The sequence below is a fragment of the Orycteropus afer genome, unplaced genomic scaffold (assembly GCF_000298275.1).
Source record: "Orycteropus afer afer isolate SDZICR_OR568_19922 unplaced genomic scaffold, OryAfe1.0 scaffold00047, whole genome shotgun sequence".
NCBI lineage: Eukaryota > Metazoa > Chordata > Mammalia > Tubulidentata > Orycteropodidae > Orycteropus > Orycteropus afer.
Window position 1 is genome coordinate 4,606,617 of NW_006921634.1, and position 21,920 is coordinate 4,628,536.

Here is a 21,920-nt window from a genome sequence, read left to right on the forward strand (position 1 = left end):
GCCTGGGGCTGACTGCTCTTCTGTCCGGGTTCCTGGCTTTTTATCCCCTTCCTCTTGCTCTTCTGGTCTGCCACTCTGGGTGGGCCTGAGTTGCCCCTCCTCACCTAATTCCTTCGGCTGACTGCTCTTCTCTCTGGCTTCCTGGTTTTAATCCCCTTTCTCTTGCTTTTCCCGCTTGCTACTTCGGGCATCCCTGAGTTGTCTCTCCTTACCTGTAAGTCTGGGGCTGACTTAGACTAGAAATACGATTTTCCTTATAGATAGTAAGCACTTAAAGCATCTTTATTTGTTTGCTTTACATAATAGCATAGAAAGGAGAAAGATTGTTCTTTGAAAATAATTCTCTGGTGTTTAGTGCTTGCACATAAGTCCAGCTCTACCTGAATACTCTTCTGTGTTGCAGATATATAAAGGCCACCTTGGCCCTGAGTTTGTCATATATTCCCATAGACCCTTGGGTTCTTGGCTGCTTTGCCCCATAAGCTTATGCCTGTCTTTCTTGAATTTTGTCCCCAACAGAACCATCTCTTATTTAGGTTTGGATGAAGTAGTGTTCTTAGTTGCCATTGAGTCAGCTCCAACTCATAATGACCTTGTATGGCATAGAACAGAACATTGGCTGATTGTGTGCCATCTTCATGATATTGGCATGTTTGAGTTCATTGGAGCTACTGTGTCAGTCTATCTCATTGAGAGTTTCCCTCATTTTCACTGATACTGTACTCTACCAGCCATGATATCCTTTTCTAGCACCTGGTCTGTCGTGGTGATATATCCAAAGTTAGCAAGTCAAAGGCTCACCTTTCTTGCTTCTAAGAAGCATTCTGGTTGTATTTCTTCTAAGACTCATTTGTTTATTCTCATGGCAATGCACGATATATTCAATATTCTTCACCAACACCACGGTTCAAATACAGTTAAGTCTTTCATAGCACTAGCAGTGGTCATATTTTCTGACCAGAGCTTGGGAATCTCTGGATCATCTCTAACCAAGTGGCCATATTCTTTATCACAAAACTCTTTCCTGCATCTTCTGGGAGAAGCCATGCCTGTCCATGTTCCATTTCTAATATAGCTGTTCTTCATCAGAGTGACTCTTGCTCGGAATTATTCACTTTACATAGACATTTTATTTCATCTGTTCTGTATCCTGTCTCAAATTTCATACCAACTATACTCTCTGATCTGCATAACAAGATCATAGCCCTAGGAACATATCTAGAGAGCCTTTAGAAACATAATAAAGTCTAAACAACAAATCATATCTTCAGTGCTTTAATGAATTTTAAACTAAATTTAGAAGGGACTTTTCATCCTACCACTGTCTCATGATCTCCACCTCATCTCTCCTGCCTTCAGTGTAAATATCCTTTTCAGCCTCATACTGTGCTTGCTTCATTACAAGACAGAAAATTATTCATGATCAGGCAGTAACTGGTGTTAACATTTTTCTTAAGTTCGGTGTACATGCTGAACTTGAATGAACAGCTTGTGTACGACTCCCTTAATTCATTGAGATTCAGCAGCTCAGTGTTTTGGAAGCTTCTCACATAACAGTTCCCCCTTGGTGACTACTAGATTTTGGTTGATATTTTTAAAATTATGCATGGAGTGGAATGGAATCATATGCTAGAGGAGGGCCCTCCAAGTTTCCCTAAAGTAGAAGCTAGGTAATTTTCACCACTGGATCTCTTTATGAGAGATGGGGGTGCTTTGTACCATTCTTTAAAGAAAAACTTGACTACATCATGGCCCAGTGCCCTGCTGCCCAACATTTCAAAGAAATAGCTTCTGGCTAAAGGTACTTTCATTCAAGTTCCATTTTAAAAGTTTTTCAGGGCATTCCTACTTGCTTTGTTTAACTTTAGAATCCAATAAAAACCCACCATGCCTCTTCTGCTCTTTGTTTACTCTGTTATACCTGTCCTGACCAAAATAGTCAGAGAAATGTCCCAGACGTGAATTATCTGTTATGTGGGCTGTTCACAACCTTGCTTTAACCATCTCTGCCACATACCCCTGCAGCAATGCTCAGGCTGTGACTCTTCCAATCCCCCACTTTGTTGAGACTCAGACCAGCTCGGCAGTGTCCTCCCTCCTCCCCACCTTTTGTTTAGCCTAACGCTGCTGCACCAAACACACTCTGGCTTTGCATGTTCTGTTACTGGCTCTGAGGAAGCACACCTTGTTTAAACAGAATGCTGCTAGTGTAAATGGACTCCTTGGATTGGCCCCTATAAATTGGACATGGTCTCATCTGAAAATGAAATCACCTTTTAGGCGAAAATGGAGCCTGAAAAATGAGACCTGGGGAAAGAGATGGAGTCATTTATGAAACGGGGTGCTTAAGTGGTAGGTGATTACAGCTCGTGAGGGTTGATGGTGGACTGCTGGTCTAGAGTCTGTGTCCTGTGTCAGAAATTCATTTTTAAACTCAGCCAAGATTTTCAGGAGCTGGTTATTATGAAAACTTGGTTTAACTAGAAACAAGTGCCCTGGAAATGAGTATCAGAGACTGCCAGCAGTCTCAGAAATACTTTTCAGGTTCTCTTAGTGTTCTTTGGTCTGTTTTTTTGTTTGTCTATCTAGACAGTTTCTAGTCTAGAGTATTTGAAACAGTAAAGTAAATGAGGGAGTTATACACACACACACACACAGAGAACTATAAAAAATGACAAACATAAATGTAAACAATAATGATATTTACTTTAAAAAAATGACTAAATGCATAGTCGGTAGGTTATACATAAGAGATGTAAATTTTATGTCACAGAGCACATAAAATCATACATATTTCCATATAGGGCCCTGAAAGTGAACATATAGAATTGCCCCATTTAAACAATAACTTAAACTGGAAATCTTTGTTTGCATATTCTCTAAATCCTTTTTATTAATGTTTAAACTGGTGCAAACTTAAGTTCTATAACTTGCATAACTTCTATTTGGCATTGTACCTACAAATTTTCACCTTCTAAAATAACTTTGGAGAATGGCCCCTTTCCCCATCCCCACAACCCTAAAAATCAAGGTCCTCAGATACAAGAAAGTAAACATCTTTGTTAAGAAATGTCCTAAAGATAATTTAAAATGTCATTTAATACCCACCAGAAGCAGCTTGAGAATTTGCAAAGTCATCTTTCTTTCCACACAAGTCTTAGAATGTAATACTGTGTCCTTTATTTGAAAATTTCTATGGCAAAGCTTCTTCAGAACGCACCAGTTGATTGTAAATGATTTTTCTCTGCTCCTTAGGATTATTATTTGAGACACTAGAACCAGCCTTACATTTTATTTCATGTGGTTTTCAAAATACTCCCTTTGAAAATAGAAATGGTGACCTAAGGACACCTCCTTTTTCACCCAAGATCTCCTCTCCTTTCTCCTTATCCTATCCTTCAAAAGACTTTTTGAGAGTTAATATTTAGTGCTCCTCAGTAAATCAATTAAAGATACTAATTGGAAGATGAGTTTCTTTTTTAGATGAAATTTTGAGAAAGCATATAATCTCTGAGCAATTCTCTGGTATCCCCCTGTCTCCATAACTTTAATTAAATGTCAAGGACAATTATGTTCTCTCTACCAATTAAATAATCTTAAGTGCATATGACAGCTGCAAGCAATAAGTATTTGAAATATGTATTGCCAGTGTCTTTTTTATTTTTAAAGTAAACCGTATTATTTATTCTGTGTCCCTGCAAATCATATTCTAGTAATTCAGGTAAAAGTCTCCTTTCTCTTAACTCATCTGCCCATTTATAATTGTAATATCTTAGAAACACATTGTTCATGGGTCACCAAAATGTTCAGTGTAAGAGAAGCCAAAATTTCTGTTCTAAAATATGAAATTCAATAAATGCACTGCCCTACAAATAGTTAAATTAAATTACTATCCAAGAACAAAATTAATTGACACCATGTAATTTCAGACTCTGGTAACTTAGTGCCTAAGGCACTTAACTGTTAACCAGAAGCCTGGCAGTTCAAACCCACCAGACACTCCTTGGAAGGAAGGTTGGGCAATCTACTTCTGTAGTGTTACCTCCTCCGAAACCCAAGGAGGGGTCACTATGAGTCGGGTGTGACTCGCAGCACATAACAACAAGAACAATTTCAGACTAAAACAAATAGAGCCTGTGAACATATACTGATATTCAATTAAAATCATTCCAGCATTTATGCCTTATTTTCTCTATACCTTAAAAACAAAATAAAACTTTCACTTTGAAAAGATTATAAACCATACTTTGGTTCGCAGAGATGGAGAGATCAAAAGTGATTTCAACAATGTCACAGTTATCTTAAGCATGACATCCATAGACAACTAATCGTACCTGGCCCAGGGGGAGAAAGTAAAGTTTCCTAAACTTTTAAGTTGATGTTACATAGCTGATGTTGTTCTCTACTTCTTTCCAGATAAACTTTCTACTTTCTTGGGAAAAAATAATTCACACTACTTTTTCAGCAGAAGATTCATTCATATATATATATATATAATGTTTCTATGAATACCTCACTTTTCAGATATAGAATTTTTTAATATGAAATTCCATTTCTTGCTTTTTCTTGTTTTGTAAAGTATTTATAATTTTATTGCTGACATCATTGAAGGACTCTGAACTCTACAAACCAAATGTTTACCATCAATCCTAGAATAGATGTAAGAGCATCTACTTGTTTTTGTCAACACTAATTGAACTGTTTATTTACTCATAATGTAATCTACTTTGAGGAAACAAAAAGGTGTAACAAATTCATAGCACAGAAGTCGCAAGGGATCAAAGGGCCTTCAGCTTTCTAAATATTTTATGGAATCAGTTTATGCTTCAGTACTCTAACATTACTGCTGAGGTTTTCATTTGCAATACATTCTATTTTTGTGACATTTGTTATGCATTGTAGAGGCTGTGTTTTGAAATAGGAATTAAGCTAGAAATAAAGCAGTCCCATTTAAGAAGTACAAAATTGAACCATAGGGATGTTTGTCAAAAAATATTTCTATATAAGAGCTCCCTTTAAAGATACATTTCCATGCAAGTTAATCACTTCTCAGACATGCTAATTTCATGTTGTTTTTGTGAAATTATCAGGGGGGAATTTTGACAGCTCTTTTGACGCAGAGAAGGGTGTTGGGACAATTGTCATCGCAAAACCTTTGGACGCCGAGCAGAGGTCAATCTACAACATGAGTGTGGAAGTCACCGATGGGACAAATGTTGCTGTCACTCAGGTATCCTGTTAAATGACTGAGTAGTGGTAATGCTGAAAGACTTGCTAAAGTCAGGGGTGCAAGGAGTTAGAAAATGTATTGGGATATTGTTGAATTGGTTTATGTTCTGTTGTGTATATTTTCATCACAATAAAAAATATGTCAAATATATTCCAAGTAATAAATCATATCTATGAATATCTAGTGTTTTAAAAAATCATTTAGGAGAACAACTTAGGAAAAGTATTCTACTGTGCTATTTTATGATTTAGTTGCCTCTTTCAAGATATTGTGATTACTCATACATAGAAGAGCAATATGCCTATGTTTCTGATCATTTAATGTAGATATATCCCTTTGTCAACCAAGCCAACATTTCTTAGATTTATACAGAGAAAGACATTTATATCATCTGAGTTAACATACCATGATATTTTTTGCCTCCTCATTTTTTTAGTCATAGAAGGTTAAAATCAAACAAACAAAAAACATTGTTGTTACCTCAATTTCAACTCATAGTGACCATATAGGACAGAGCAGAACTGCCCCATGGAGTTTCCAAGGGTGTGATCTTTACTGTAGCAGACTGCCACATCTTTTTCTTGTGGATCGGCTGGTGGATTCCAGCCTCTAATCTTTCGATTAGCAACCAAGCACTTAACCACTGTACCACCAGAACTCCTCAGTAGCTCACCAAAACCAAAACCAAGCCATCAAGTCAATTTCATTTCTTAGTGACTCTATAAATAAAACCAAACTCACTGCCCTTGAGTTGGACCTGACTCATAGTGACCCCTCCTTGGGTTTCCAAGGCAGTATCACTATGGAAGTACATTGCCCATTGTTCCTTCCGAGGAATGGCTGGTGGGTTTGAACTGCCAGCCTTCTGGTTAGCAGTCAAATGCCTTAGGCACCATGCATGCCACCGGAGCCCCAGTAGGGTTTCCAAGGCTATAATCTTTATGGAAACAGACTGTCACATCTTCCCACCAAGGACCAGCTGGTAGGTTACAGTTACCAACCAAAAGGCAGCCAGCCAAGTGCTTTAACCACTGCACCACCAGGGCTCATCATAGACAGAGCTACAGAATACTTAAGAGTCCAAATTTATTTTATAGACTCAAATAAGCTAAACAATATATCCAAGGTCATACATCCAGTTAATAAAGAGCTAGAACTGGGATCTAATTGCCCTGACTCCCATCTCCTCTTCTAGACTCTGTGTCAGTGGGTCTTTATCCTGGCTGTCCACTAGAATTCCTGAGGAAGAGGCAGTTATGTGATTCTAACATGCAGCCAAGGGTTGAGGGCCACCAGCCACTCCTCAGAAGAAAGATGGGGCAATCTACTTCCATAGTGATACCGCCTCGGAAACCCAAGGAGGGGTCGCTATGAGTCAGGGCCTAACTCGATGGCACATAACAAAAACACTTTTCCTCTGGTATTAGAGACCAGGAGAAAAGATGATATCAAGGAGGAGGGGAAAATCTCTTGGCTTTTCACGTTACCTTCCCAAGTGAGACTAACAGAAGTCAAACATCACTATATTTGCCCTAACTGTGAGATTTTTTGGTTTATTTTTTAGCACCAGACACATAGGCCAGTTATGGCAGAAAGCACACACACATGCCATCTGCCATCACTCCTCCCTCCTCTCAGCTTCTCTTTCCCCTTCCTCTGACCCCAGAAAGCATCACTAATCAATCAGGGTCCATTTTTCTGCTGAGCCCATAAGTGATCTCGTTGTTGTTATATGCCATCAAGTCGGACCCAACTCATAGCGACCCCTCCTTGGGTTTCCAAGGCAGTATCACTACAGAAGTAGATTGTCCCATCTTCTTTCTGAGGAGTGGCCGGTGGGTTTGAACCGCCAGCTTTCTGGTTAGCAGTCAAGTGCCTTAGCCACTATGCTACCAGACCTCAGAACCCTTCTAAACACAGTGCTTCAGGTTAGTTAGTGGAGATGAACTTTTAACAAACCCTGAACTAAAAGCAAGTGCTGATTTATGTTAAATCTGATACAAGCTTTGCAATTATTTATTTCCACTGTCTATCTGTTTGGGGTATCGTGGCGCAATTGCATCAGTACGAGGACTCAGAAAGAGGGGATACAAACCATACCAGGTGACAGTGTCAGAGGCAATAATACCAAAATGACTGTCTATAAAATTTTGTAGAATGTTTCAGCAAAAAAAAAATATTATTCCTTATAAAAATATTCCCGTACTTACTTACAAGGACAAAAACATTTTTTTGTAAGCTCAGCTTACATGAGTCAATATATATACAAGGGTAAAACTCTATGCTAATTTACTTTTGAACCTTCTAATGCACTCTGGTCAGAGCTGTAATTATTACCAACTTATAATGTTACTTCGAATCATGTGACTTCATCTCCATACTCTATAAGCACATGCTGTTATTTTTGTTGCTGCCTGTGTTTTTATGTTGTTGTTGTTGTTGTTGTTAGATGCCATTCAGTCAGATCTGACTCATAGCAGCCCTATGTACAACACAGCAAAACACTGCCCAGTCCTGTGCTATCCTCACAATCACTGCAATGCTTAAGCCTGTTGTTGTAGTCACTGTGTCAATCCATCTCATTGAGGGTCTTCCTTTTTCTCTGACCCGTTACTTTACCAAGCATGATATCCTTCTCCGGGCACTCCAAAGCAAAAAACAAAAACAAACACACAACAAAAAACCCTCACTGCCATCAGGTTGATCCTGATTCATCGCAATCCCCATTGGGTTTCCAAGGCTATACATCTTTATGGACGCAGACCATCTCATTTTCTTCCATGGGGCAGCTGGTGGGCTTGAACCACTGACCTTTTGGTTAACAGATAAATTTCTTAACCACTACACTATGAGGCACCTAATAACACGACCAAAGTACAAGAGACAAAGTCCAGTCATTCTCACTTCTAAGGAGAATTCTAGCTATGCTTTATCCAAGACAAACTTGTTGATTCTTCTGGAAGTCCATAGTATTTTTAGTATTCTTCACCAGCACCATAATTCAAATGCATAAATTCTTCTGTAGTCTTCCTTATTCATTGTCTAGCTTTCGCATGCATATGAGATGATTGAAAATACCCTGGCTTGGGTCAGGTGCACGAGTCTTCAAAGTGACATATAATTGCTAATTTTGTCAAATATACTCATGTTTTAGTTATACTAATGGGGTAATTAGTATTTGTGAATCTATAGCAATACCTTTTTTGAGAATGTAGTAGTAATTAATTAAAGGAAAAGAAGGAGAAAAGTCAAAAAAGGCTTCCACACAATTATTAATAAAGTGGTAACTAAGGTAATTTAGTGTGGAAAGATTTTATAAAACAATTTCGTTAGTATTCATATAATCTAAGAAATAATACATTTAAGCAATTTACAACTACATTAAGCAAAACTCAAAACTCACTGTCATCGAGTTGATTCGACTCATGGTGACCCCTCCTTGGGTTTCCAAGGTGGTATCCACGGAAGTAGATTGCCATATCTTCCTTCTGAAGCAATATAATTGTAAATTGTGTTGTAAAATATATTAAATAAACAATTTATCATATAATTTTCTATGATTAAAACTGATAATAAACATTACTAAAAGTTCTTTATGATCTAGTACAGGAAAAGCTCTATGGGGGTTGTGAATCCATGAGTTACTGCACTGGGTGACACCAACCCTCGTGGTAACACTGTTGTGGTATCTTGTGTATTGCTGTGAAACTGGAAGCTATTCCACTGGTATTTCAAATACCAGCAAGATCACCCACTGTGCATAGGTTTCAAAAGACTCAGACAGATGAGGAAGAATGGTTTCGCAAACTTCTTCCAAAAATTAGTTAATGAAAACCTTGTGAATCACAACAGAATGATGTCTGACTCACTTGCTTTGGACAAGCTATCAGAAGGGGTCAATCGCTGGAGGAAGACATCATGTTTGGTGAAGTAGAGGGCCTGCAAGAGCAAGAGAGTCTGTCAGCAAGATGGATTGGCACAAGAACTGTAAAGATGAATCTAAACGTGTTGACATACACGAGAATGATTTAGGATCAGGCAGTGTTTCATTCTGTTGTATATAAAGTCACCATGAGTCAAAGTCAACTTGATGATAACTTATTTAGCTATGTAAGTATTTAATAATGGAAAGAAAGCGAGAACAATTATTTCATGCTCTTGTCTAGGCAGCTGCTTCTTGGGAGCAGCAATGTCCAGGTGTATAGTAGAGCTGACAAGGGACAACCACTTTACTTTTCATTCAAATAAACTAGAGCCAGAAACAGGAAGTGACTTGCACATAGTGAAGCAGCCAGTGCATGATGACTCCTGGGTCTCCAATCACTTCCTTTCCCCTGTGATTAGGATGATCATAGAACTTTATTTGCCTAAAGAGTCCCATTTACACCTGTGGTACTGATGTACTTATTAATAATATTCCACTCACTCTCAAATGTTCTCCAGTTGGGACAGTAAACTCTACTAAAATCATAACTGCTTAAGGGAATTCTCAAGATGAAAATACTAACACATATTGAAATCCTTTGAGAACACACAATTTAAAAGCATGCTCCAAAGACTAATGTAAAACAACCCATGTGCAATATTGCTAAATATTTAGTGAAAAGTCATTAATGGTTATCTAAAAACATAACACATATTTGAGTAAAATACAGATAAATCATGGGACCAGATTCAGTTCCATAATTTTCTCCTGGGCTTTATAAGAGTTGAATTAAATGGTAATTCAGTATGCTCAGAATGTTATAGCTACTCCTTAAATATTTTCAGAATGAATGAATAGTGGATAATACATATTCAGCAGGATCTATATGGCAGTTAGGAGCTCTGGTAGCATAAGGCACTTGAATGCTAACCAGAAGGCTGGTGGTTCAAACCCACCAGCCACTCCTCGGAAGGAAGGTGGGACAATCTACTTACGTAGTGATACTGCCTCAGAAACCCAAGAAGGGATCGCTATGAGTGGGGTCCGACTCAACAGCACATAACAACAACATATGGCAGTTATGCTCTATCTAGAACACAACAGCTTCATGTTAAGAAAAATAATATATCAATGAAACTTTTATTTTAGAATTTCATTAGGGCCAGGTGAGAAATCATTCAACAGTATTTATTGCGCAACTATGTCCCAAGCTCATATCATGTTGTGGGAGCCTGAGGTCATGATGATTCGGAGTTTTAAATCCAGATGAACAATGTCCACCCACTCTTTTAATTTATAAAGGAGGATATATCATAAGACTTTAAATGTGCATATGGTTCAAATCCCATTTTCATTGATTTTAGTTCAGTTAGTTTTATCACCAGAATAATTTGGAAGGAGTTAGTGACTCAGGATGAATTTGGAGGTTCCCCTTGGCAAGGGTGATCTAAGTAGATTAACAAAAGATATCAAGAGAATTTATTGTTAGAAGCATCCAGATCCCTTTGTGTCTCCAGGCCATGACCTTTTCAAGAAGCGGGAACTAAGAGTTTTCAAAGTACAAACTTGTGTGTCATCATCATTATTATCAGAAAACTATTACACTATTACAGGGCTATGTTAGAGCCCAATCCTTCCCCAGCCTCCACCTACCCGGCTTCTTGACACTTATCAGGGTTCCTGGGACAGTGATGACAGGAGAAGTTCTCTGAATTAGTCAACACCCTCAGTGTCAAGGACATTTTTAGAAATGATTTTTTTTTCCTTGGAAAAAGGAGCATTCTGGATTTTCTTTTGTTGTTGTTAAGTGCCGTCAAGTCGTTTCCGACTCATAGCAACCCCATGCACAGCAGAACGAAACACTGCCTGATCCCGCACCAGCCCCACAATCCCTGCTATATTTGAGCCCATCATCGCAGCCACCATGTCAATCCATCTCGTTGAAGGCCTCCCCCTCCTTCGTCGACCCTCCACCCTACCAAGCATGACATCCTTCTCCAGGGAATGGTCCCTTCTGACAACATGACCAAAATAGATGAGACGAAGTCTGGCCATTCTTGCTTCCAAGGAGCATTCTGGCTGCACTTCCTCCAGGACAGATCTGTTAGTTCTTTTAGCAGTCCATGGTACTTTCAGCATTCTTTGCCAGCACCACAACTCAAAAGCATCAACTCTTCTTTTAGAAACCACTAAAACAATGTTCCAATCTGTGACCCCAAGCAATATCATGATTCCACCACCAAACTGCTGCCCTTCACCACATAACTAAATAAATGTCTTACAGCCCAAAATACTCATTGAGTTTCCTTCTGGGAACTTTTCTCTAATTTGTTCATTTGGAATCATGAAACATGGTATGACATAGACTTCCAATCAGCCATAAACAGCATAATGAATTTCACTTTGTAAATGTTAAATAAATCAGAGCTTCAGGAATTTCTGTGTCTGCATGAAATCCTTTCCTTCATCTTCCCTTTTGTCCTGTTCTGGCAACGGTCTCAGGATTCTTATGCCTCAAAGCTACATTATCTGGTGATAAATAAATACACTTTTCTTTCCTGGTTCCCTAGTGTTGAGTACAGAATATAAGAAGAGCCTATGAATTTCAAGTTACAAAGATTCAGATGCGCTTAATCCAAGAACATATTATCCCAAGATTTACAAAAACCTCCTGGCAAGCTGGGCAAAGGCCTCTGCATGAAATACTTATTTTGTGGGAAGATTTATTGTATTTTATGTAACAGCTTAGTATTTGACAACATGGGTTTTGTAGCAGATAAGCTTGTGCCCAGTCCCAACTCTGCCACTTAGTAGCTGAGTCACCTTGAACAGCTTACTTACATTTTTTTTACCTTAGTCTCCTATCTATAAAGGAGGTCTGGTAGCATAGTGCCTAAGGCACTTGACTGCTAACCAGAAGGCCGGTGGTTCAAACCCACCAGCGACTCCTCGGAAGTAAGGTTGGGCAATCCTACTTCTGTAGTGATACTGCCTCGGAAACCCAAGGAGGGGTCACTATGAGTCAGAGCCGACTCGACGGCACATAACAACAACCTATCTATAAAATGCTGCTTTTAGACCAACATGTTTGAGTGTTTTCTGTGTTCCAAGAATTATCCTATCCCAAACTGTATAAATGAATGAACTCATTTAATCCTCCCAAGTACTCAGTGAAGCAGGTACTTTCTGCGCTAGCCAGAGCACGCCCCTCCCCAAGATGTGTACTCCCTAATTCCTGGAACCTGTGGATATATTATGTTACATGCCAAATGGTTTGCAGATGTAATTAAGGTTATGGATCTTAAAATAGGGAGATGATTTATTTTAGTGAGAAACTGAGGCACCTAGGTACACTCAGGTAAAGAAGTACAAACCCATTTCTCTCTTTTCAAGATAACAAACCATCTCAGGAACTTTCCCCTAAGTATCTGTATGTACAAATACACAAGTTAATTCCACTAAGAAAAGCATTTGATATAGTCGAAGGAGCACTGACCCAGAATCAAGTGACTCAAGTTCAAATCAATACAATTGCTATCTGTGGTACTACGGGAAGATATCTTGATCTCAATGTATTTCACAAAATGGGGATAAGACCTTACCTACCTCATGGGCTGTTGTAAGAGTAAAATAAGATACTATGAGAAGGTTCTTTGAAATCTCTGCAGTCCTGGATATGTACAGGGTTTATTAACTTAAAATAGAAATAACATACCTGATAACGATAAAGAATTATGTATGTAGTGTTTATTTTTACTCTTGAAAGACAGCAGAGATATTCATGCCTAAATAATAATCTAAAAATGATTCAGGGATTCATGATGTGTGATTCTGTGATTTTCATATGCTTTTCTTATTCTTAAGTCATGCTTTGCTTTATACGATATGAAAACCAGCTTGTAATGTGTGCTACACAGCCAAGACAGAGATTAAAAATCTCTTTCAGCTAATCTCCAGAATTATTTAATCCCACAAAAGCAGTTCATTGAGATTGGTCATCAAGTCTTTTTGCCAGAGGATTTGCATTCATTGAGTCTGAAATGTCTGTGGGCTGCATTCCTAAGGCTAGCCTTGCCCTCAGCAGCCCAGAGGATTCCATTCTTCATTGTCTAAAATTCATGTGTTTGGGAGTCCCTAACTAGCCTCCTTCTTTAAAAAAGCAGATTTCACCTTGAAGATTTGAGGAGAGCCAAGTTACTTTTGTTAAAGCTGCTCCGTGACTTCCTAGATTAAGAAACATCCAAGGGACACCTGGCTCATGAAGCATTTTCTCTCATCTCTTTTAGTCTCATCTCCCTCTTTGCAGGTGAATAGGGGTAACACCCAAACTTTCTCTGGGTATTTAGATTAGGAAAATGCTGGAACAAATGCAATTGCACATAGATAAAATAGGGCAGCAAGCTGATTCTTAAAATGTGAGACTTTCTATTAAAAACATAATAATGATAAAATTTCACTGTATGTAATAGGTCTGTGCTTGACAATTTATGAGTAAATCATTTTTTGAAAATGGATTCCAGTTTTAAAGGCAGCAAGAAGCTTTCTATTGAAAAGAAGCCTGTGATTAATATTCCTGGAAGGAAAATGGTCACATCAGTTACCTATTTTGTAAATTAGGATTTCTGGATAGCAAGGGACACAATATTTACACATATATTTGCTCACGTATATGTTAAATATATTTATAATTCACATTTTAATGTATCATATATAGCTGTATAATTCACATTTATGTCATTTAAATGCCCATGGAAATGCCATACTGGAATGAATACAGACTTTGGCTCTCTAAGACCTGGGTTTGAGTCTGGCCTTGCCATAGTAACTTTGGACACATCCCTTAACTTCTCCAAACCTTATTTTCCTCATTGATGAATGAGGGATAATAAAGTCTAAGAAATGATAGCAATGCATGAACTGTAAAAACAAGTTTATACAAAAAAGCTGGCATGATTATCATACTTCCAGACTCAAAAACTTTTAAGCTCAGGGAGAATAGAAGGGGCATCACCCTTGAAATCACAACTGTAGAATGCTGCCCATATGATTTTGAAATGCCAAGAGAGGCAGAATAGAATTTCAGTGATTTATGACTTAATCGGTTCTAATAAAGACAGGGCCCTCACCCTACAGTTCCCCCACAAGCTTTTGTAAAGCAGATCTTGGCATCTACCCAGACTTAGCTTAGATGAGCCTGAAAAACTGAAAAGTGTTTGTGGTGGGCAGCATTGCAAATGGCTCCGGAGAGACTTCCTACATTCAGGTTGCCTCCTGCTTTGATTCCATTGTACTTCTTCAGGCCTTTCAATTACCATTTTGAACACATCTTTGAGAGTTACTTTGCTTTGTTTGTTAGTTCAGGAGCTCACAAATGGCCCCAACTGTGGGAAATAAAAAGCAAATGAGGAGAAGGAAGTCTTTTACAGAGAAACACTTGTTCTGACTGTAGATTAGGCATAGGACAAAGCAAGCAGAAAGAGGCAAGCTTTTCAAGAGCACATCAACTTTGAAACTTCATGAAGGTCAGGGCAGCCTTGCTGGCCAGAAAAGCTTTTTTATCCTATTAACATAACTGCTTTTGTGAACACAAATATTTTAGAATCTTGACTAAGTTAAGTTGAACTTTTTAAAGGAAAGAATTGGTATTCAAAGAATCTAATATGGTTTTTCAAATACAGTAGAGATAAAACAATACCCAAAACTCTATAGGCACACTTCTCAACCTTTTTTCTGCCACAGCCTAGCAGGCTTATCCCATGAAAGGTTCCCTCCCGTGGGCAAGTCCTGGCACAGTGGATAGGACTGCCTCTTTCTCTCACTCAAAAAAGCACATCTGTACCAGAGTGAGTGGTGGTCCTGCTATTTATATGAATAACTATAGTCTGACTGCATTTATTTTTTTCAAGTTTTTTTTTTTAATGGAAGTATCCTTATTTTGTTTCCAAACCACATGATTATTGTTAAAAACAATTTTTGATAAAAACATATGTAACACATTTGCCAATTCAACATTTTTACATGAACAAATCAGTGACATTGGCTATATTTATCATGTTGTGCAACCATCACCTGTATCTTTTGTAAACTCTTCTGTCATTATTAACAGATACTCAGTGCTTCCTAAACAATGCCTCCCCTTCCCACCTCCCTCCCACTCCTAGTAGCCACTAGCAAACTTTTGCCTGAATGCATTTGCCTAGTCTAGATATTTAGGATCAGTGTAGTATTTGGCTTCTTGTGACTAATTTCACTCAGCATAACATATCAAGGTGCGTCTATGTTGTAGCGAGGAGCTCTGGTAGCATAGTGGCTAAGTCACTTGCCTGCTAACCAGACGGCTGGCGGTTCAAACCCACCAGCCACTCCTCGGAAGGAAGGTTGGGCAATCCTACTTCCGTAGTGATACTGCCTCAGAAACCCAAGGAGGGGTCGCTATGAGTCGGGGCCGACTTGACGGCACATAACAACAACAACAACAACATGTTGTAGCGTGTATCAGGACTTCATTGTATTAGGACTAACCAGCTGTTCCGGCTGGGCAGTTTTGCATTGTATATATGAATCACATTTTGTTTGTTCATTCATCTGTTGACATTTAGGTTATATCCACTTTTTGACTATTGTGAATAGTGCAACTGATTTTGGTATTCATGTGTCTATCTGAGTCCCTGCTTTCAAATCTCTTGGGTATATACCTAGGAGTGGAGTTGCTGGGTTATCTGATAGTTCGGTATTTAACTTCTTGAAGAACCACTAAACTGTTTTCCACAGCAGCAATTCATTTTGCAAGGAGCTCTTGGAAGCATAGTGCGTAAGGCATTTGACTGCTAACCAGAAGGCTGGCGGTTCAAACTTGCCAGCCACTCCTCTGAAGGAAGACTAGGCAATCTATTTGTTAGAGATATGGCCTCGGAAATGCAAGGAAGGGTCGCTATGAATCAAATTGACTTGACCGCAGTGAGTTTGTTTGTTTGTGTGTTCATTTTATATTCCCACAAGCACTGGATGAGGGTTCTAATTTTTCTACATCGTAACCAACATTTGTGATTTCCCACTGCTTTTTTTTCCAACTTGGCTGTCCTAGTGAGGGTGAAGTGGTATCTTGTGATTTTGATTTGCATCTTCCTTAAAGGTTATAATTGCATTTATTTTTAAAAGTAAATAATTTTTTAGAATCCAACCCCTATACCAGCATCTTATTTAATGGAAAATCAGTGGAGACTTTCATATTACTCATGAATAAGATAAGAATATCCACTATCTCCACTACTATTTAGCATTGTGCTGAAACTATTAGCCAGTGTAATTAGGCAAAATAAATTTGTACTATAGGAATTGTAAAAGGAAAGGTAAAACTATCATTGTTTTCATCTAGTATAACTATATATCTGAAATCTCAAAAGAAAAAGGAAAACTGCAAATGATAGGAAATTTTAGCAAAATGGGAGGTTATAAAATTAACATATAAAAATCAGCAATGCATGTATATATATATATATATATATATATAGGTATATATATATATATGCATTATTATGTGTGTGTGTGTGTGCATGTGTATGTAGCCATCCCCCTAAAAACAGTGGAAGAGAAGACCTCATTTAAAATGCACAAATTTTAAAAAAGTATTCACAACCTATTTAAGGCAAACAATAAAGGACATACTGTTTTATAGTATGCAGAGACAGGCCTATAAAGTGAACCATGACACTAGAAAGGTGCACATACCTTAGAACTGTCAGCCACAAGAAATCAAAAGAGCAGCTTTTGCCCAGGAATAAAGCTCAGAAGACAGGAAGGAATAGTAAAGAAGGACAAATGGATACATGAAACACAGGGAGGGTGTGGGAAGAGTGCTGTTACATTGAGGGGATTGCAATCAATGTTACAAAACAAAATGTGTAGGAATTGTTGACTGGAACACCAACTTGCTCTGTAAACTTTTACTCTAATCACAAAACAACAACAACAAAAAAGTGTTCTTGCATAGGAAGACTACATTATAAAGAAGGCAGTTCTCCCCAAGTTAATTTATGCATTCAATGTAATCCCAATAAAAATACTACCAGGTTTTCGCCAGGGGGTATACAAGTTGATTATAAAGCAAGCAAGCAAGAATAGCCAGGAGAACCCTGAAAAAGAAGAGCTATGAGAGAGTCAAGCCTTTCCAGACATTAAAATATATAAAGCCTCTATAATTAGAGCATGTTGGTATTGCTGCATGAATAGACAGATAAACTAATGGCACAGAACAGAAAATTCAGAAGCATACCAATTGCATATGCAAGTTTGTTGTTGTTGTTGTTGTTATGTGCCTTCGAATTGGACCTGACTCATAGCGACCCCTCCTTGGGTTTCTGAGGCAGTATCACTACCGAAGTAGATTGCCCCATCTTCCTTCCGAGAAGTGGCTGGTGGGTTTGAACCATCAGCCTTCTGGTTAGCAGTCAAGTGCCTTAGGCACTATGCTACCAGAGCTCCTTATGCAAGTTTAGTACACAATAAAGATGGTTTCTCCAATCACTAGGGAAGTGGAGGTCTTTCAAAAACTGGAATTGAAATAACTGAAGAGCCATGTGGAAAAAATAAATAAATAAAACTGGATCCATTCTTCACATCATATACTAGAAAAAAGTCCAAATGGATTAGAAATGCAAATATAAGGAAATTAAACATAGAAAGGCTTTATGTTTTCAAAATAAGTGTATTCATGTATAATATGAGAGTGAGGAAAATGTTCTAAAACTATGAGTTGTTGTTATGTTGTTATATGCTGTCGAGTCAGACCTGACTCATAGCGACCGACCCCTCCTTAGGTTTCCAAGGCAGTATCACTATGGAAGTAGATTGCCCCATCTTCCTTCCGAGGAGTGGCTGGTGGGCTTGAACCGTCAGCCTTCTGGTTAGCAGTCAAGTGCCTTAGGCACTATGCTTCCAGAGCTCCTGAAAACCATGAGTTAGCATACAGAAATAAAAAGGAAAATTACAGGAAAATAAAAAATTTTTCATGATAAAGGAAAAAAAGCATGAACAAAGTGAAAATAAATGCAGTTTATATCACAAAGTTTCCAAAAATAAAGAAAGAAAAGACTATCTAGCCTGTAGAAGAATGAGCTGATATAGTTTAACAAAAAAAAAATGAACTTAAACATGAAAAGATGCTCAAGCTCACTCATAATGAGAGAAATGCAAATTGAACTATACTGAGATGCCATTTCTCATTATTCAGACTAGCAAAAAAGGTCCAAAACATTTACCAAGTACGTTGTTGGCAAGGCTGTGGGAAGATAGTCATTCCTATATATTGTTAGTATGCAAAAACTGGAAAATGAGAAATGGGGATTATGGAAACACATAAGCACTAACTCTTTGATTCAGCAATCCCATTTTTGTTGTTGCTGTTAATTGCCTTGGGGTCTGCTCTGATTCATGGTGACCTTATGTATAAAAGATCTAGACATTGCCTGATCTTGTGCCATCTCATGATCATTGGTATGTTTGAAGTCCATTGTTGTGCCTTCCACCCTTGAGGGCTCGTCTTCTAACACTATATTGGACAATATTCTCTTGTGATCCATAGTTTTTTCCATTGGCTAATTTTCAGAAGTAGATTCCCTAGGCCTTTCTCCCTAGTCTGTCTTAGTCTGGAAGCTCTGCTGAAACCTGTCCACCATGCGTGACCCTGCTGGTATTTGAAATACTGGTGTCATAGTTTCCAGTATCATACCAACATACAAGCATTACAGTACAACAAACTGACAGACAGGTAATGGGACCAAAAGTTACCCTAGCAAAAATATGAAAAGACATGGGTACAAGGCTCTTCATTGCATGGTTTCTAAAAGCAAATATTTGAAATGTCTTGAAGAACGTGAACAGAGAACTGGTTGAACAAACTATGATACAGCTACCCATTGGAGGAGTATCTCTATACATCAAGATAGAATGCAAGACTTCTCAACAGCAGCACCATTGACATTTTGGGCTCCATGATTCTTTCTTGGGAGTGGGTGTTGGGATCAGGAGCTGTCCTGTACACTGTGAGATATTTAGCAGCATCCCTGGCTTTAACCCACTAGTTGCCAGGAGTACTCCCTCCCCAGTTGTGACAACCAAAAATATCTCCAGACATGCCAAATATCCACCGGGGAGCAAAACTGCCCCTAGTTGAGAACCACTAATATAACTATACATGAAATAGCATGATGGAGAAAAGTGTATACAGTATGTTTATATTAACAAAATAAGTGGATATGCTACAATATTAAAAACAAAATGATTACCTTAGAAGAATGAAAAAATAGAGTGGAGGGGAATGGTATAAAAGCCAGTCTTCTTTAAATGTACTTTTACTTGGTATCTTTGCATAAAATGAAAAACAAAATTAAGTGTTAAAAAGGCAAGCCTAGAAATGGAAAGTAAATAGAAGCAAATGAATTTAAATGTGTATACAATTGGTGGTGTATCTACACAGAGAAGAGCAATTCTCAGTGATTTTAAGCACTGATTTGATGTACACCCCTAGTGTAATAACCCCTAAAGACAAAAAATGTGCAAAATCATAAAGTTTTTTGAAAGATCACAATTAAGATCTAATAATGTTGATGTTCTGAGATTTTTGTGCATAGATTTCAGATAAAGCAATGAATCATTATGATAATGTCATTGAGTATTGGAAATTTCAGCTTGGGAGAAAGAAGATACAGATAGAAAAATAATAAGAGTAATTGAAAAACTGTGAAGCCCTAATTTTGAATTGAAAATATTGGTATGAATTCATAAAACATTTATTTAAAAAAAAAAAAAACTTTCCTCATTCTGTTCACTGAGAAAAATCTAGACACAAAAGCCACTGCAGTAACAGTGTGCATTCCTAGTACCCAGACTATGGTTTCTAAATCCCATTTCTTACTGAAAGGAAATGAAGGCTCTTTAAGGAAATGGAAAATTCAGGTATTGGGCAGGAAATGTACCGGGTGACACTGAAAAAACTGACCTGTAGTAGTTACCAGAAAGCAAATAATAGTTATCAAAGACTAGTAGGGTCGTATCAAAAGATCTCAGGAGCCGACCTGAAGAGGCCCACTCTGGCCAGAGGGCCAATTTGTGCATCAACAAGTATAATAACTGCCATGGACTGAAATATATTAAATGTGTTTAAATTCATGAGTTTGTCATGATCCTTGGGGGGCGGAAAAAGAACTCATTGATCACTTTAGGAAGATGCTAAGGAACTAACTCATTACTTTGAAATGATATATTACCATAGTTATCCTGCCTTTCGTATATGAACTGTACTTCAGAGTAATCGTATAGTTGACAAGAAGTTTCTTTTTATACAACTATTCTACCTAATACATAAGGAAGAAATCATAGAACATTGTCATTTTACAATTTTTAATTAGTTAATGTTATGCTTCCAGTGATGCAGTGCTTAAGACATTTGACTGCTAACCAGAAGGTTGGCAGTTCAAACCCACCTGCTGCTCTGTGGAAGGAAGATGGGGCAATCTGCTTCCATAAAGATTAACTGCCTTAGAAATGCAGTGGGGGTCACTATGAGTCAGAATCAACTTGATGGCAGTGGGTTGGGCCAGATGTAAGTACACTGTACCACCTATTAAGGAGTTTTGTCAGGAAAAAAAGTAAAGGAGGAAGAGAGGAAAGGAAGATAATTGAACTTGCATCTTATCAAACCTACTACATCAAACTACTAATTTCCAAGAAATGCAGGCGACAGAGAGACATGTAGACCAACACCACAGACATGCAATGAGTAAAATCCAGACTGTGGGAAAGGCTAAATGGCTCAGTTTCTTCAACACCAAGTGTAACAATATAAATATATAAAACATAAATTGCTAGGAAATAGGAGGAGATGGAGGAAAAAACTACAGATTAAAAGATAGTTAAAGGCCTATATGCAGTATTTGCCCTTATTTGCATCCTGATTTTTAAAATGATGAAAAAAAATACAGCTATTCATTGCTTAACATCAGTTCAGACAACATCCAACCACATATATGTCCATGGTCCCATAGGTGGTTGGTTTTTTTTTTGTTTTTTTTTTAAGGAAAGTCACTCTCCTTTTGTTTATTATTTCCCCCTAATGGTTTTAAAGATCTAAACCCATACTCTTGCAGCACTGGACCATGGGTAGGATACAGGCAGTTGAAGCAGAGGACATGGCTCTGGGAGTGAGCTCTTGGGCTTTGTCTGACAGGCAAGCAATGGCAGGGACTGTGGGGCCCAGGCTGCTCTTGCTACCCAAGTGGGCAGAACAGTGAGTGAGGGTGGGCAGGCTGTACTCTGTCCTTACTTGCTTCCTGTTACTTCACTCCTGCTGCCACCTTCTCAGCCAACACCACTGCTGCCCCCGTTCCTCCAGCCTCTACCAACAACTCCATCAGCAAGAATGAACAACCAGAAACAGGCTCCCATAAGGTTTCAGTATGTTGTTGACATAATGTCCAAATCACATGACATCCTATTTCACAGAGCATTAAGCAACACATACCTATATATGTATAAGTATATGCAAAACCACAAAGGACATTAAAAGAGCAATTAGAGAAATGTGAAGACCTACTGAATATTTAATGGCATTAAGGAATTACTGTTTTCTCGGTTGGTGTATGAGCATATGTGTATGTATGTGTGTTTAAGAGTTCCTATCTTTTAGAGATACATATTAAAATTATATGATGGCTAGGATGTGATCATTGTTAAAAGTTGAATGAGTATATGAGGATCGTTAAGCTGTTA

General features: G+C 38.1%; 1 protein-coding gene across 1 annotated transcript in view; it reads left to right on the forward strand.

Moving 5' to 3' along the window:
- Positions 1-21,920, forward strand: part of FAT3 (FAT atypical cadherin 3) — a 722,716-nt gene that overhangs the window by 549,159 nt on the left and 151,637 nt on the right. Inside the window, exon 6 of the mRNA XM_042780568.1 lies at positions 5,091-5,230. Coding sequence (XP_042636502.1) covers positions 5,091-5,230 — 140 coding nt within the window. The remainder of the gene's footprint in view (positions 1-5,090; positions 5,231-21,920) is intronic.